The sequence below is a fragment of the Sceloporus undulatus genome, chromosome 1 (assembly GCF_019175285.1).
Source record: "Sceloporus undulatus isolate JIND9_A2432 ecotype Alabama chromosome 1, SceUnd_v1.1, whole genome shotgun sequence".
Lineage (NCBI taxonomy): Eukaryota > Metazoa > Chordata > Lepidosauria > Squamata > Phrynosomatidae > Sceloporus > Sceloporus undulatus.
Window position 1 is genome coordinate 273,094,900 of NC_056522.1, and position 14,398 is coordinate 273,109,297.

Consider the following 14,398-nt stretch of genomic DNA (forward strand, 5'->3'; position numbering starts at 1 on the left):
AAGCATAGGGGGCAACACTGAATTGAGGGACCCCACAAGCCAATGGCCAAGGAGTCAAATAGGAATCCCCCAGCACCACCTTCTGAGAGCACCCTTCCAGGAAAGAGTGGAGCCAATGCAGAACAGTACCTCCAAGACCCATCCCAAAGAAGCTACTCAGAAGGATACCATGTTTGATGGTATCAAAAGCCACGCTCTCCCTGTCTAGTTCCCTGAGTAGGTCATCCACCAAGGCAACCAAAGCTGTTTCTGTCCCATAATCACACCTGAAACCAGATTGACATGGATCTAGATACTCCATCTCATCTTAGAACGCCTGGAGTTGGGAAGCCATTTCACTCTTCAGCAACTTGTCCAGAAATGGAAGTTTGGAGATTGGCCTGTAATTATGTAGTACAATAGGATTCAGGGAAGGTTTTTTTTTCAAAAGAGGTTTTACCACAGTCTCCTCCAGGCCTGTTGGGACCCTGCCTTGTTCTAAAGAGGCATTAATTACTTCCCTTACCCACTCCACCAATCCTGCTCTGCCCTGTTTAATAAGCCAGGAAGGGCAAGGATGTAGTATACATGTAGTGGCTGTCACCTCTCCAAGGACCCTGTCCACATCCTGCACAAATTGAAAAGTATCCAACAATACTGGACAAGCAGGAACCAAGGTTATATCCACCTATCAGCAAGAACCTAGCAGCATATTCTAATAATGAATATACTTTACATTTCCATTTATTAAGGCCTGCTGTCATTTTACATACCTTTATTTCTTCTATGTCTGCTGTCTGGAGTTTCTCTCTGAAATGTTTGTCTGTCTCAAGAACATCTATCACTTGTCTGAGGTAAGCATCATAATAAAGCCCAGTATCCTTCAAAAAAATAAATATCATTTCAGTAAAGAAGAAAGAGAGGAACAATGTGTTTCTTTCTCAAATAGATGTTTAAAATTAATTGAGAACCTTAACTCTGATGAGACTCTAAATCCTAACAACTGCTCTCTGTTGTTATTCAAGGATGAAAATCAAAAATGTATTCACAGTGCAAGCATTAACCACAAATACACACATCTTATGGGAAGTTCACTTCTATTTGAACTGCCTTCCTTATTTAACTGGCCTCTTTAAAGAAGCTGTTACTAAACACAGCACAGAAGAGGAATACAACAGACCTATATAGTAGTAAGAAATATATGATACTTTACATACAGTTTCCCTTCCTCTGTTTCTTGCTCCCTTAGAGAAATCAGCTAATTTTAAGACTCAAACCGAATGAGATAATGGGAGATTAGTGGTGATATCTTTCATCCCCCTCCCATAACAGGAGGGATCAAAGAGAAAAGGGAGTCTAATTTTAGGAAAGATCATAAACCCCTATCCCCTGTAATACAGGTACTTTATCACATAGATTTTTTTAGAAAATGAAAAAAAAGATTTTCTCTTAGTTATTCCAAACATATCTTTAGTATCTACCATATATAAAACTGATAAAACATATACTATTTTTTGTTTTAACAGAATTTGAAACTATATTTCATACTTTCTCCCTAGCAAGATTGAAATTTTATTTAAGCCTAAATTAACTTATTTCAAAATCACAAACATCAAAAAAGAAAATACACAAATTAAGCAAATTATCCCTTCTAACTTTTCAGTATAACTACAGTATGGTCTTTATGTCATTTCTTAATCCTCTTCTGCCTTAACATATGGATTTTGGGATGTTTTCCTCCTTGGGCAACTGCAGCATTAGAGGAGGGCAAAACTTAGATTGAAGATTTATATAGTGAATTAGATGGGACTCCTTCACGCTTATTAAAGATTGAGCTCCCCTTAAATTGGCCTACACTCACAGACGACATGCAACAAACCAAGAGCATCACACAGGCTGAAGTTGAAACTTTGGGGGGGGGGGAGATTGTTGTTTTTAAACTATGATTCAAGGTACCTCCACTAACATGGCAGAGGCCATGCTGCCTAGATAATTCTGGAATTGTAGTACAAAATAACTTTTTCAAACTTAGGTTCAAGCCTATCTACCTTGGAGGACATCAGGAGTCAGCTGAGAGTGATCAGCCTCTGAAATTAATAATTAGGGACTGCTTGGCATCTGGAAAATAACACAGTCTACCAGTCTTGCATTATTTAAACTGTATTTTATTTTAACTTATATTGTGAGATGCCTTGGCCTCATGCTGGGAGAAAAGCAGGTTATAAATTAATTGAACAAACAGATCAAATACAAAAGGATTTCAATACAGAGCATCAGTGCTATATATGGCACCATCATCATCATTATTAGCATCACCATTCTCATAAAACATCACCACCTTTATTTATATCCCAATGTTTCATTCAAAATAAGGAATCAATGTACCTTATGAATTAAAACAAATACAGTATAAGATATAAAAAAACATTAAAATGGAATAAAAGTATTAATAACTTTAAAAACAACTAAAAATAAAATGCAATTTAAAAGCAGTACAATTATAAATGGTAGCATTTTATATAAAATGTTTCCTTTAAAAACATTCAGTTTTCAAAAACCTGTCAGAATAAAAAAGTATTTTGCTTACCAACAGAAGGACTAAGAAGAGGATATTCTATCTTCCCTAGCAAGGATGTTCCAGAGCTTAACGGCAGCTGCTGAGAAGGCCCTTATCATGCATATCCACTGGACAAGGCTGTATAACAGAAGGGCCCTTCCTGAGGATCTCAGCAGCTGGGCAGGTTCTTATGGGGAAATACAGTCCAGCAGACAGTCTGGACCTAAGCTTTCAAGCACTCTGAATTGTGCTTAAAAACAAACTAATAGTAAGAGGAACTATAGAATCAAGGGAGTTGCATAGTCCCTGGAAACATACAAACAGTATTATTGCATATATCTTCTAATTTAAAATACTATCAGTTCCGAGTTAATGGTATTATATGTGATTATGATGTTGGCAAAAAAGGTCATTATTTAATTAATTGACTTACCAGATTATCTACTTTTGCGCTTTCTACATGTTCTTCCTCTTTGACTTTTGTCTTGTCAACATCTATAGGTACCGCTTCCAGTGTTATTACAAGATAGGTGAGCAGCAAAACACACTGTTGTAATAAAACAGTCCTCCATTTTACCTGATGTAAGATAGAAGAGTTTATCTCTAAGCATCATTGTAATAAAACAATCCTCCATCTTACCTGAAATAATATAGCAAAATTTATCTCTAAGCATTCTTCCTATGTTGTACTTTTAATCCACCAAAGATTTGTATTCCATCACATCACAGTTGGATCCATAACAAATGTAAGAAAGTTATGAAGGTGTGGAATCCCAGATGCTTGGCTTATGTCGACTTAGAAACAGCCAGAGTAGGAATGGGGAATCTGTAGCTGGCAGGTTGAAGCACCAGCCAGAGAGCACTCATCCAACCAATATTTCATTAGGCTTCACAGCTCAAAACAAAGATGACTTCAACAGGGGACCCAATGAAGGTTCCAATCCTAGATATCATCCAGTCTCCAGATGAGTTGCAGGGGGGGGGGGAGATGGAATCGAGCCCACTGTCTCCCAGAGGGACCACACCTCAATTAACAATGTATTTTTAATATTATATGCATCTAAACACACATAATATGAGACTCCAATGGCACCAATGGCAATAGTCTTTTGGCTAATGTTTATTATTTCCAATACAATCACAAGTGCTGGACCTAAGCTTTCAAGTACTAATATTGTAGCACAATATTAGTTTGTCGCAAAGTAATAATAATAATAATAATAATAATAATAATAATTTTATTTATATTTTCCCACCTCTCCCAGGTGGATCGAGGCGGGATTACAGTCCGTTAAAACCCATACATCAATAATAAAATACATAGAAAATACATCAATAAAAATTAATACAATTAATCTTAAAACTAACTCATCATCAAGTGGAAATGGAGTAGATTTGTACAATGGTCTGGAGGTGTTTCTTACACAAGGTCAGGTGGGTAAGAGATCTGTCTTAAGTGCCTTCTAAAACAGCTCCAAGGAGGTAATGAGAAGGATCTCTTCCGGGAGACTGTTCCACAATTTCAGAGCAGCTGCTGTGAAGGATCTCTGGGAAGTCGATGTGAGCCTGGTTAATTGATGTTCTAACATGTTCTTCCCAGTTATTCTAAGTGTGCATGTAGGGCTTTAAGGGAAATAACCAACACCTTGTATTGCACCCAGAATCTAACTGGCTGCCAGTGAAGAGATTTTTTTTTAATTATTTTTTAAGTTTTCAACGTTTAAGATAGGTGTTATATGGTCAAACCTGGATGAACTGGTGACCAGTCTGGCTGTTGCGGTTTGAACCTGTTGAAGCTTCTGAACTTGGTACAAGGGCAGCCCCATGTAGACTGTGTTACAGAAATCAAGATGAGGGATTACCAGTGCATGTACCACTGCTTCTAGGTCCTTTTGGTCCAGGTAGGGGCGCAGTTGGAGTATCAACCGAATATGGTACCAAGCACTCCTGGCTGTTGCATCCACTTGAGATGACATTTGTAGCGATCAGTCCAGGAGTACTCCCAAACTACAAACTTCATCCTTTAGGGGAAGTGTGACCCCGTCCAGGACTGGTTGGCAAATCTCCATCCCTGGACTTAAGGCACCTATTGCAAGTACCTCCGTTTTCTCTGGATTCAGCTTGAGTTTGTTTTCCCTCATCCAGCCCATTACCAACTCAAGGCAGGCATCCAGAGGAGAGATGCCATCTTTAGTCACTGCAGCAGTCGGAGACATAGAGAAATAAATTTGGGTGTCATCAGCGTACTGATAACACCACGCCCCATGTCTTCAGATGATCTCTCCCAGTGGCTTCATGTAAATATTAAACAGCATGGGGGATAGGATGGCACCCTGAAGGAAGCCAGATGTCAGCTCTCTTTTAGAAGAGCAGCTGTCCCCCAGCATCACCATCTGGAATCTGCCCGAGAGGTAGGTATGGAGCCACTGGAGTGCAGTACCCCCAATACCTAACTTCCTCGGGCGTTCCAGAAGGATACCATGGTCTATGGTATCGAAGAAGTAAGAGTGGGCAACTTGTGCCCCTAGGCCCACATGTGTTTATTCGCCTAATTTCAAGTTTGGTTCAGAGTTCTGCAAGAGTGAGGTGGGGGGGGGGGGGGAAAAAAAAAAAAAAAGGGGGGGGGCCCCACACACCAAAAAAAAAAAAAAAAGAAAAAAAAAAGGACTGAAAAGAGAATGCTAAGGCAATGTCAAGGAGGCAATCCCATGCCAAAACCCTAGGCTTAATATTAATCTGGAATTTGCAAAGTTACAGAAAAAAGAGGAACCATGATGTTAAGAGTAAGTACTATATCCTGAGGGGACATAAAATCAGTGACAGCATGTCTAATCTACAGCCCTTTCAAACCAAAATATTTAAGTCAGACCCATTTTATAGGGCAGTCATCAAAAAGGCAGTACTGACACAACAGGTGGTGAAGAAGCACACTGTGAAACTTGATTAGCCAACTCAGTCTTCAGTTGGAATAAATCTATTAAATCCAAGCATGCTGGCTTAACCAGAGGGTGGATTCAGCTATCCCTGATCCTACTGGGCAGCCAGAAGGGAGAAGCACATTATATCTATGCTGTGGAGTGGGGGAACCATGGAAAAGAAGCAGGATCAAAAATCTTACTTTTTGACACATGCAGACAGATAACATTTGTCAGCAATCTGAGTAATTTTGTACCAATAAAAACTACTGAATTTCATAGACACCAATTATTCAAACTAATTATTTAAATTCAACATTTCATCATTTATAATAAAGGCATAAAACGATCTCAGAAATGAAATCTTGGCAAACCCAGTATCATCAGTGGTTCATGATACTGTCTTGGCTAAAAAAAAACACTAATGGAAGACAGAGTAAGACATCACTGTTGCTATGGATTAAGAAATCAAAACCACTTCTAAATATCATATCAGGCCTAAATCATAATAACCAGTCTGAAAGATATGCAAATTTGTTCTTATTTTATAGGAAACAAATTTAATGTGCAAGATAATTATCTCAGTTGCAAATGCACTTCTACATAAGTGTTACTGAACTAAATATCAAAATACTTTTAACTGTATACAGTGGGCCCTGCTGTGGCTTGTTTAAAGGACCCCTCTGTGGATACCAAAATCCATGGATACTCAAGTCCCATTATGTACCATGGGGTAGTAAAATGATGTCCCATAGATAAAATGGCAAAACCAAGGTTTGCTTTTTGGATTTTTTAAAAAGTGTTTTAAAGCCATGGACAGTTGAATCCATAGGTGCAGAATCCATAGATTTAGAGCATATACTACATGATAGTGACCATCGAAAATGCTGCTGTGTCATTTCTATATGTATATATGTAAAATACCTGAGCCAGCAGTCTGCAAATGCAACAATATTCAGTAGTAGGAGTACTAACAGGATGAATGGTAGGACTACACATAAGAAAGAGTAATCAAGCTGGAAGTACAAGGAAGTGAAGGCATCAGCTGAGAGATCACTACTTCTTTGCTACACTAATGTATTTGGTACTTTTGTCAGCACACTGCCATTGTCTGCTTCTTCTACTATCAGTGCTCCACAAACAATTGCAATGGCAGCGCTCATCACTTATAGCAGCTAAGAACAAGGACAATACCAGGGAACAATGGAAGGTGAGGTTCAGAGCAGAGAAGATGGAACTCCTACTCACAACCCCAAAGTATGGCTTGGTAAAGATATAATTGATTCCAGTTCATCTAGAATTGAATTCATGTTTCTTGACATTACCAGATGCAAAAGAAGAGATCACCTGCCTCTTTAAAAATTGGCCAAGGTACATTCCGACAATCATGTAGGAGTCAGGAAAGCTTTCCTGCTTAAATTGTGGAGTTCTGCCTTCTCAGATCTTTGAGTTTAGAGTAAGCTATCCAATACAGTAAACTATAGTAGAGGGGAGTTGTCCATATTTTGTAGTTTGAATCCATGGATCATTATTTTTCCATAGGAGAAGTAAACTGAGAAACAAAATTTGTTTATTGAAATCAGAAAAATTCTACCAGCAAAGCATAAGTAAATATTAAAGCTTCAGGATTAAAAAGGACTTTTCAGCAAGGACTTTTCCACTCTTTCAATTTAAAGTATTATGCAGTTCATTGTGAGCTGATCTACTCCCTCCTCTCATACAAATACAAAAGAGCTCACTTTTTGGAGTAAGGAGCTACCGTGGCAAATGTATTCCTGGATGCAGAGATAGCATGCCCCAAGACCTCTGTATGTAGCAATATGTCTAACAGCTACTGGATGAGTCAGACTTTGAACTTATAGAAGGATCAATGTGAGTCACAGCTCTGCTGTGCAATACATAATCATGGTAGTGAATCCAGCTGACGCACAGTTCAATGATTCAATGACGACAGCAAGGAAAAGAATGAAGTGTATGTTTTTATGTCCGTCCCCCCCCCCCCCCGCCGTCCACACTTTCAGCATATAAAATATTAGCCATGAAATAGAAGTACAGTGTCTTGCAGAAGTATTCACCTCCATTTCATTAGTCCACATTTTGTTGTGTTAATAACCTGGAACTGAAATGAATTTAATTGGCATAGTTAATTCCATTTTAATTGTCACTTTTGTAGGCTTTTAATTGTACTGTGTTTTTAGACTGTAGGGCACTCTGAATCCCAATTCTAGGGGAAAGAACAACAACAACAACCACACAAAATACTCAACAATATGAAGGTGCAAAATAGTTTTGTTGTTACTCTTGTTATGTGCCATGAAACTGGCTTTGATTTATGGTGACTATGAATGGAAGACTTCAAAAAGTTGTATGCCTTGAAGTCATTTCTGATTTATGGCAACCTTAAAATAAACCTGTCATAGGGTTTTCTGAGGCCAAGAGTGTGTGACCTGTCCAATGTCACCAAGCAGGGATTCAAACCACTACAACAGTCATAGGCCAACATTCAAACAACTACAACATAATGGCTCCGCCAATGTTGTTCTTGTTGTGTGCTTCAAAACATCTCCAATTTATGGCAAACCTAAATTGTTTCTGAGACCGGAAAGCATTTGACAGTGGCAGTGCCATTCTGGTAGACCAAGAGTGGGGCTGGCATCTATTCATTGTTTTTCAACTTCAGCCTCCTTTTCACCATGTCAGATTCAGTGGGGATAAACTTGATGTCTTGTTGGCTCTGCTTAACCTGCATCCTTCTCTTGAGAGTGCCACTGGCCTCCACCTTGGAAAGGTCATTATGCCAGGTTTTCTTGGCAAGTTTCTTCAGAGGGGGTTTTGTCATTGCCTTCCTCTGGGGCTGAGTGTGACCCAGTGGGTTTACATGGCTGAGCTGAGATTTGAACTCTGATCTCCAAAGTCATAGTCCAATGTTCAAACCACTGGCTATCTTCCAACAGACCCTGCTATTAGGAGCCCTGGAGGTGCAGTGGTTAAATGCCTGCACTGCAGCCATTCACTCAAAACCACAAGGTTGCGAGTTCAAGACCAGCAAAAGGGCCCAAGCTCGCATCCTTCTGAGGTCGCTAAAATGAGTACCCAGACTGTTGGGGGCAAATTAGCTTACTTGCTAATTAGCTTACTTGCTGTTCACCACTATGATCTTTGGAATAGCGGTATATAAATAAAACAAATTAATTAATTAATTATTAATAGTCCTGCTCAGATCCTACAAACTCAGAGCAAGAGGTGGTCTTGAATTACTGTAATCAATCCATCTCTTTTCCTTTATTGCTTTCCATTTTATTAAGCATTACTGTGTTTTTCAATGAGCTGGCATCTAATGATGGGCCCAAAGTATTGCTTCAGTAGTCATTTTGGCTCTGAGAGATTCAGGCAGTCTGTGGTATCCACAAATATTCCTCCAGCACATTTCAAATGAGTTTCCTGTCAGCTTTTTTTCTGTCCAGCTTCCATACAAATAGGAAAAACTATTGTATGGAACAGATGACTCTGATTCAATGAGATATCATTATATTTTAGGATCTTATGTAGTTCTTTCATAGCTGCTTTTCCTAGTTTTCATCCTTTTCTGACTTCTTGATAACTATCGCCATTTTGACTGACAACTGAGACAAGGGAACAGAAGATCTTTAGCAATTTTGATGGTTTCATTACTCACTTTAAATTTATATAAATTTTCTGTGGTTATTATTTTTGTTTTATTCATATTCAGCTATAACCCACTTTCGCAAGATCTTCCTTAACATTAATCAGTAGTCATTCTTAGTCTTTGCTATTTGCTGCTAGTAGTACTATCTCATCTGTACTGCAGCACAAAAATTAAGCAAACAAAAATAAACTGGCACTTGCTGGTTGGAAAGGGATTTACCTCAAAATCAATACTTGCTAAAAGCACCTTTGGCCACAATTACAGCTGCAATTCCAAAGAAACTTTGAAATGAATTGTTTTAACAATGGATTCGTTCTAATCGTGGTTTTGCAGAGTGTTTGGGTGATAAGTTGTCCCACAGACAGTTACTCTCATCTCAGCTACAGATCTGTTCAGCTACTTCAGAGTTACCAATGGCCTCTTGGCTGTTTCTTTAATGGTTTTTGCTGGTGGACAGACTTCTTTGAACTGTGTTCTCTCAATTTGTAATAATGGGTTTAATTATTTAATATGTTTTTTAAATAACCTAACCATTACTGCAGAAATGTGGAGACTTCCAGAAACAGGTTTCTTTAATCTAAGATTATGTGATACTGGAAATGTACACAGATGGATTCAATTCAATGACTTGTAGGATCTCTGGAGGAAATGACTTGCACCAGAACTTATTTAGGCATGCACAGCAAATTGGAGGGGGGGGAGATGAATATTTGTGAAAATAACAAGTACTATTTTGTACCTTCAGTGTTGAGTATACTGTATACATCAAGTAGTAACAATTCAAATTAAATCAATTTGAATTGTGAGTTATGTCCAGGATCTCTTGCACCATTTAGCTCAGGGGTAGGCAACCTTTTTGAGCAGGGGGCCAGGTTGCTGTCCCTCAGACAACTGGGGGGCCGAAGCCAAAAAATAAATAAATAAATAATTTTTTTAAAAAAATTAAATATATAAATAAACCAGGACAAATGTACGACAAAATTTTCAAACGGAAGACTCTTTTTTAAAAAAATGGAGGACACGCGAAAAAATTTGCTGATTTTTTTAAAAATGTTAGTATAAATGCATGTTTCTGAGGCTTCTATAGACAATTGCCCCCCAAAGGCCCCGGCGGCAGGACCGAGCTGGGGCCGGTCTCAAGGTCTTGCCGGGCCACATCCGGCCCGCGGGCCGCAGGTTGCCTACCCCTGATTTAGCTGATTAAGTAAGTAACATGGATGTGGCTTGGTTCCAATACAATATGGGTATGGATCCAGACCAATCTGACAAGGAGTGCAGTTAGGAGGAGCAGCACTGTTCTGGGGAGGGAGTCAGATGGGCTAATTCTAAGTAGCATGGAGGGGCTGGCCCTCCTAGGTTTAGACAGGTTGGTTGGTACACATGGGAGTCACTACTGGGGGCACAGATGAACAACCTTCTTGGTATGTGAAAAAGCTGGGTTGGATAATCTTGGTAAGCTGAGACCATGGGCATACATAGGAAAGCTTGGCCAGATTGGTGCAGGGTGCACACCTTTTATGACTGGCTGCTTCCCAAAGCAGCTACTCACTGTGCTTCTTGTCTGAATCCACAACCAGTCCTATTGTTTTGGGGATCAGCCACAACCAATGTCCTACAGCAGAACCATCCCCAAGACAACAGATGTTTCTATGAGGAGGTAAAATGTGGAGGAGCCCCCTGAGACCTGTGTCCTACTATGGAACCCACTGGGGCATGTGCTGATCTCAGGGAACCTGTTGTTTCCCCTAATTGTGTTTTAAGGACCCAATAGGGAGCATCAATTCATCTCTTGCCTATATTCTGGAGCAGCTTACTGCTATGAAGATAGGACATTTTGACAGATCAGTCACAGGCATCCCAAGTTAAAGTGTACTAGTGCTGGAAAACTAGAGAATAGCTGACAGTCACACTAAATGTAGGTAAATAAAAGGTCAGACATGAAACAAAGTAATGGGCATAAAAATTAGACACTTACATTATCTGCTTCTCATTTCACTTCACTGTTAAACTGTATCAGGTATATAATAACCCACTCCTTCAATATAAATACTTAATTAGTGTCTCAAAACAGATTTTTTCAAAGAATTACATAGGAGACTGGCAGCAGGAGTGAGAAAAAAACACACCTACTGTTTGCAGGTGCAGTTTCTCTCACTCCTGCCTGCCAAGCAGTATCTGCCCAAATTACCTCATCTCTGAAACTACTAAAGGTAGCCCTGTCCCTCCTTTGCGGAACAGACTTCTCCTCTTTGTGTTTGGCTATTTCAAGAATAGCTCAGGAAAAGCTAAAGAAAACAGTCAGGATTACTACTGTACAAAATGGTTAGGGTTCTTGTGGCACTCCAGGTGTTTTTGTAATACAACTCCCATCAGCACAATAAATGGTTAGTGATGACAGGAACATTGTTCAGAGGGCCACAAATGGCCCACCCAAATACATAGCATGGTACAGAACACCAACTTAAATCTACTTTATTTACATACAGAATATCAATACCATAGTGAGTGATCAGAAGGAAGGAAGAGACACCTTTCATCCAAATTATTCTCAACACTATACAAACAAAAATGATCTAAATTCTAGTCCTCACACTAAGATACACTAAACACTCTTTAAATGAAAACAAATGTACGTTATTTATTGGAAATGAGTCCTAAGAAAGGCTATTACACCACAAGATGCATTAAAGAACTGTCACCTAGATTTAAAAGACTGCAAATATGCATATTTATTTAATGTCCATATCGATCTGAAGGCTGCATCCACCTGAAAAGCAGCTTTGGGCAAAGTGAACATATCATACAAGCTTATGCTGTCCATATCTGGTTTGAATATAAATTCTCTAATTATCTAATATACATTGATGGAAATATTTTACACAGAATTGGTTAGCTCACTATGCACATAGAATCACTTGATTCTCTATAGTTGACAACCTCCAGCTGAAAGTGTAAACTGGTTCTCTTTTTACAGCCCTTTCAAATATGCATTTAGAGCACCATATGCAGAGTTTTGACATCATTTTCGATTTTATCTGCAATGCTGAAAAGCCAATTCAAGATTCTGGACATTCAGGTAAACTACACTATGAGTTTATGACCATAATAGATGCTAATAGGTTTGGCTCAACAATGTGAACTGGTCAGACCTAACAAACAGAAAGTGCCTTACTCAATGATTATGTGACAGCTCTCCTAAAATTCTCGTACTACAAGAATAAGTGAGCCAACATGAAGTAGTGGTTTGAGCATTGGACTATGACTCTGGAGACCATGTAAACCCACTGGCTGACCTTGGCCAAGTCACACTTCTTCAGCCTCAGAGGATGCCAAGGGCAAACCTCCTGTTAAGAAACTTGCCAAGAAAATCCTGTGTTGGAGTTGCCATAAATCAGAAATTACTTGAAGGCACACAAGAACATACTACAGATGTAAGAAACTGTGGCTTTCCAGATGTTGTTGAACTACAACTTCCATCAGCCCAATCCAGCACAGTCAATAGTGAGGGATACTGGGAGTTGCAATTTCCCCCCAGTGTTTAAATACTTCTGTGATCCCCCTCGCCACTTCTCTTTCTTGGCTAAACTAAACTAAATACTGTTGAGCTCATACCAGCTGAAGGAGCCAAAAATCTTTCAACCTGAAGCTCTAGACTCTATTACCTATGCCTCTATGTACCTCTATTACCCTCACTGTTTCATCTTACAGCTGCTTCTAGAGGACTAGGTAAAATCTTAAAAGGACAATACATAAATAGGATGTGGAATGGATTTTAAAATTAACATTAAAATCTTTGGTCCCTAGAGGCCTGAACAATAATACTGATTTCCTCCCACTCTTCTAAAAAATTTCAGCTTTCTTAAGTGACCCTTTTTCCTTTAGCCTAGATCCTTCCACACATCATTCAATGTTATTAGTATTTTTTCTACCATCTACTTACTACTTAAAAAAATCAGTCAGGCTTTGTTCACATATTTGTCCAATAAAAAGTTCCTGGTTCAGAAGTTTATAAAGTTTGAGTCTAAGCAGGTATGTAGAGGCTGTAGACAATGTATAAAAATAAGTGGGATATCATGCATTTTGTTGAACATATATTGCAATTAAGATATACATAACTGTTTCATTGAGGAATAGTAAATATTACAGTCCATATAAAATAGAAGACAGTTGCTTTAGAATGAGGAGATACTAACAAATTAAGCTGTCTGAAGCTGTAGCAGTTATTAAGAGGAGAAAGAGGTAAAAGAAAGACAATATACTGTAATACTTTCCCTAATACACACCAGAGAAAAGGGGTGCTGTTTGGGGGACTTTGAAAAAGAGAATGCCTAAACAAGTTTTTTTGGACAACATTCTTGATTCTGGGAGTATGACATAATGATTTCAGCTAGAAAGCGCTAAGCTTAGTTTTAGCAGGAGAAGGCCCATGATTTTCAGCAAGGGGCCTCCAGAAAAGAGCAGCTATGCAGCTCAAGTTCTTGCTTCAAGTAGACCCCATCTCATAGAATTAATTGTTCTGAATTTAGAATTCTTTTTAAAGAATCTCATCAGAATTTCTTTAGAACAATGGGATTTCTTAAGACAAAAGACCTCTTATCTGGATTTCCTGAGCGATCTCACCCAATGTTTGCTTTAACAAAACGTGGTAATGTTTCAGAGGATTATCTACTTAAGAAAAACATCACAGAAGTATTAGTCAATCATGTCAGTATTAGTCAATTAGTTAATCATCTCAAAGATGACATTTTCTATCAGGGCTATTTCCTTTCTATAATGCATCATTTGTCAACTGCAGGACCACTTGTTAGAAAAGACAGAATTTTGAGGAGGGGATTCAGTATTCGATTGTTTAAACAAGGAACTTAAACTTGATAATGGTAGATAATACAGTTCAGTAGGGTGCTGGCTAAAGATTTGATCAGGACATGCCTTTTCAGCTATGCTCTGTTAGACCAGAAGTCAAAAATGGTTCCATCTTTGAACATACACTGTACATCTTGGTAGGGATGTTGTACAAATATGGTCATTGGGCTACATAATTACATCATTAAAAAATGCTGCAAGTCTCACAATGGCAAGACCTCATCAAAACGTTGCTCTTTCAACATTCAACAGTCAAAATGTGGCCTGTGGGTTGCCTTTGAAGTTTCCTCATTTTTAACACTGTTTTTGAACACTGCAGTTTCCAACAACAGTGATAATTTAAGAACATATACATTTTACTTGGTGCAAGTGTACCTGGCTGTTTTTCTAACAAGCTAACATACAGCATTTGGCTCT

General features: G+C 38.7%; 2 protein-coding genes across 2 annotated transcripts in view; one reads left to right on the plus strand and one right to left on the minus strand.

The window, feature by feature from the left end:
* The window catches only part of LOC121927575 (phosphatidylinositol 4-phosphate 3-kinase C2 domain-containing subunit alpha-like), a 376,515-nt gene that overhangs the window by 264,972 nt on the left and 97,145 nt on the right, over positions 1–14,398 (plus strand). The window lies entirely within an intron of this gene.
* The window catches only part of NUCB2 (nucleobindin 2), a 51,617-nt gene that overhangs the window by 30,822 nt on the left and 6,397 nt on the right, over positions 1–14,398 (minus strand). The window contains exons 2-3 of the mRNA XM_042461329.1: positions 2,970–3,113; positions 753–860 (exon numbers count right to left, since the gene is read on the minus strand). Of these exons, the coding sequence (XP_042317263.1) occupies positions 753–860; positions 2,970–3,113 (252 nt within the window). The remainder of the gene's footprint in view (positions 1–752; positions 861–2,969; positions 3,114–14,398) is intronic.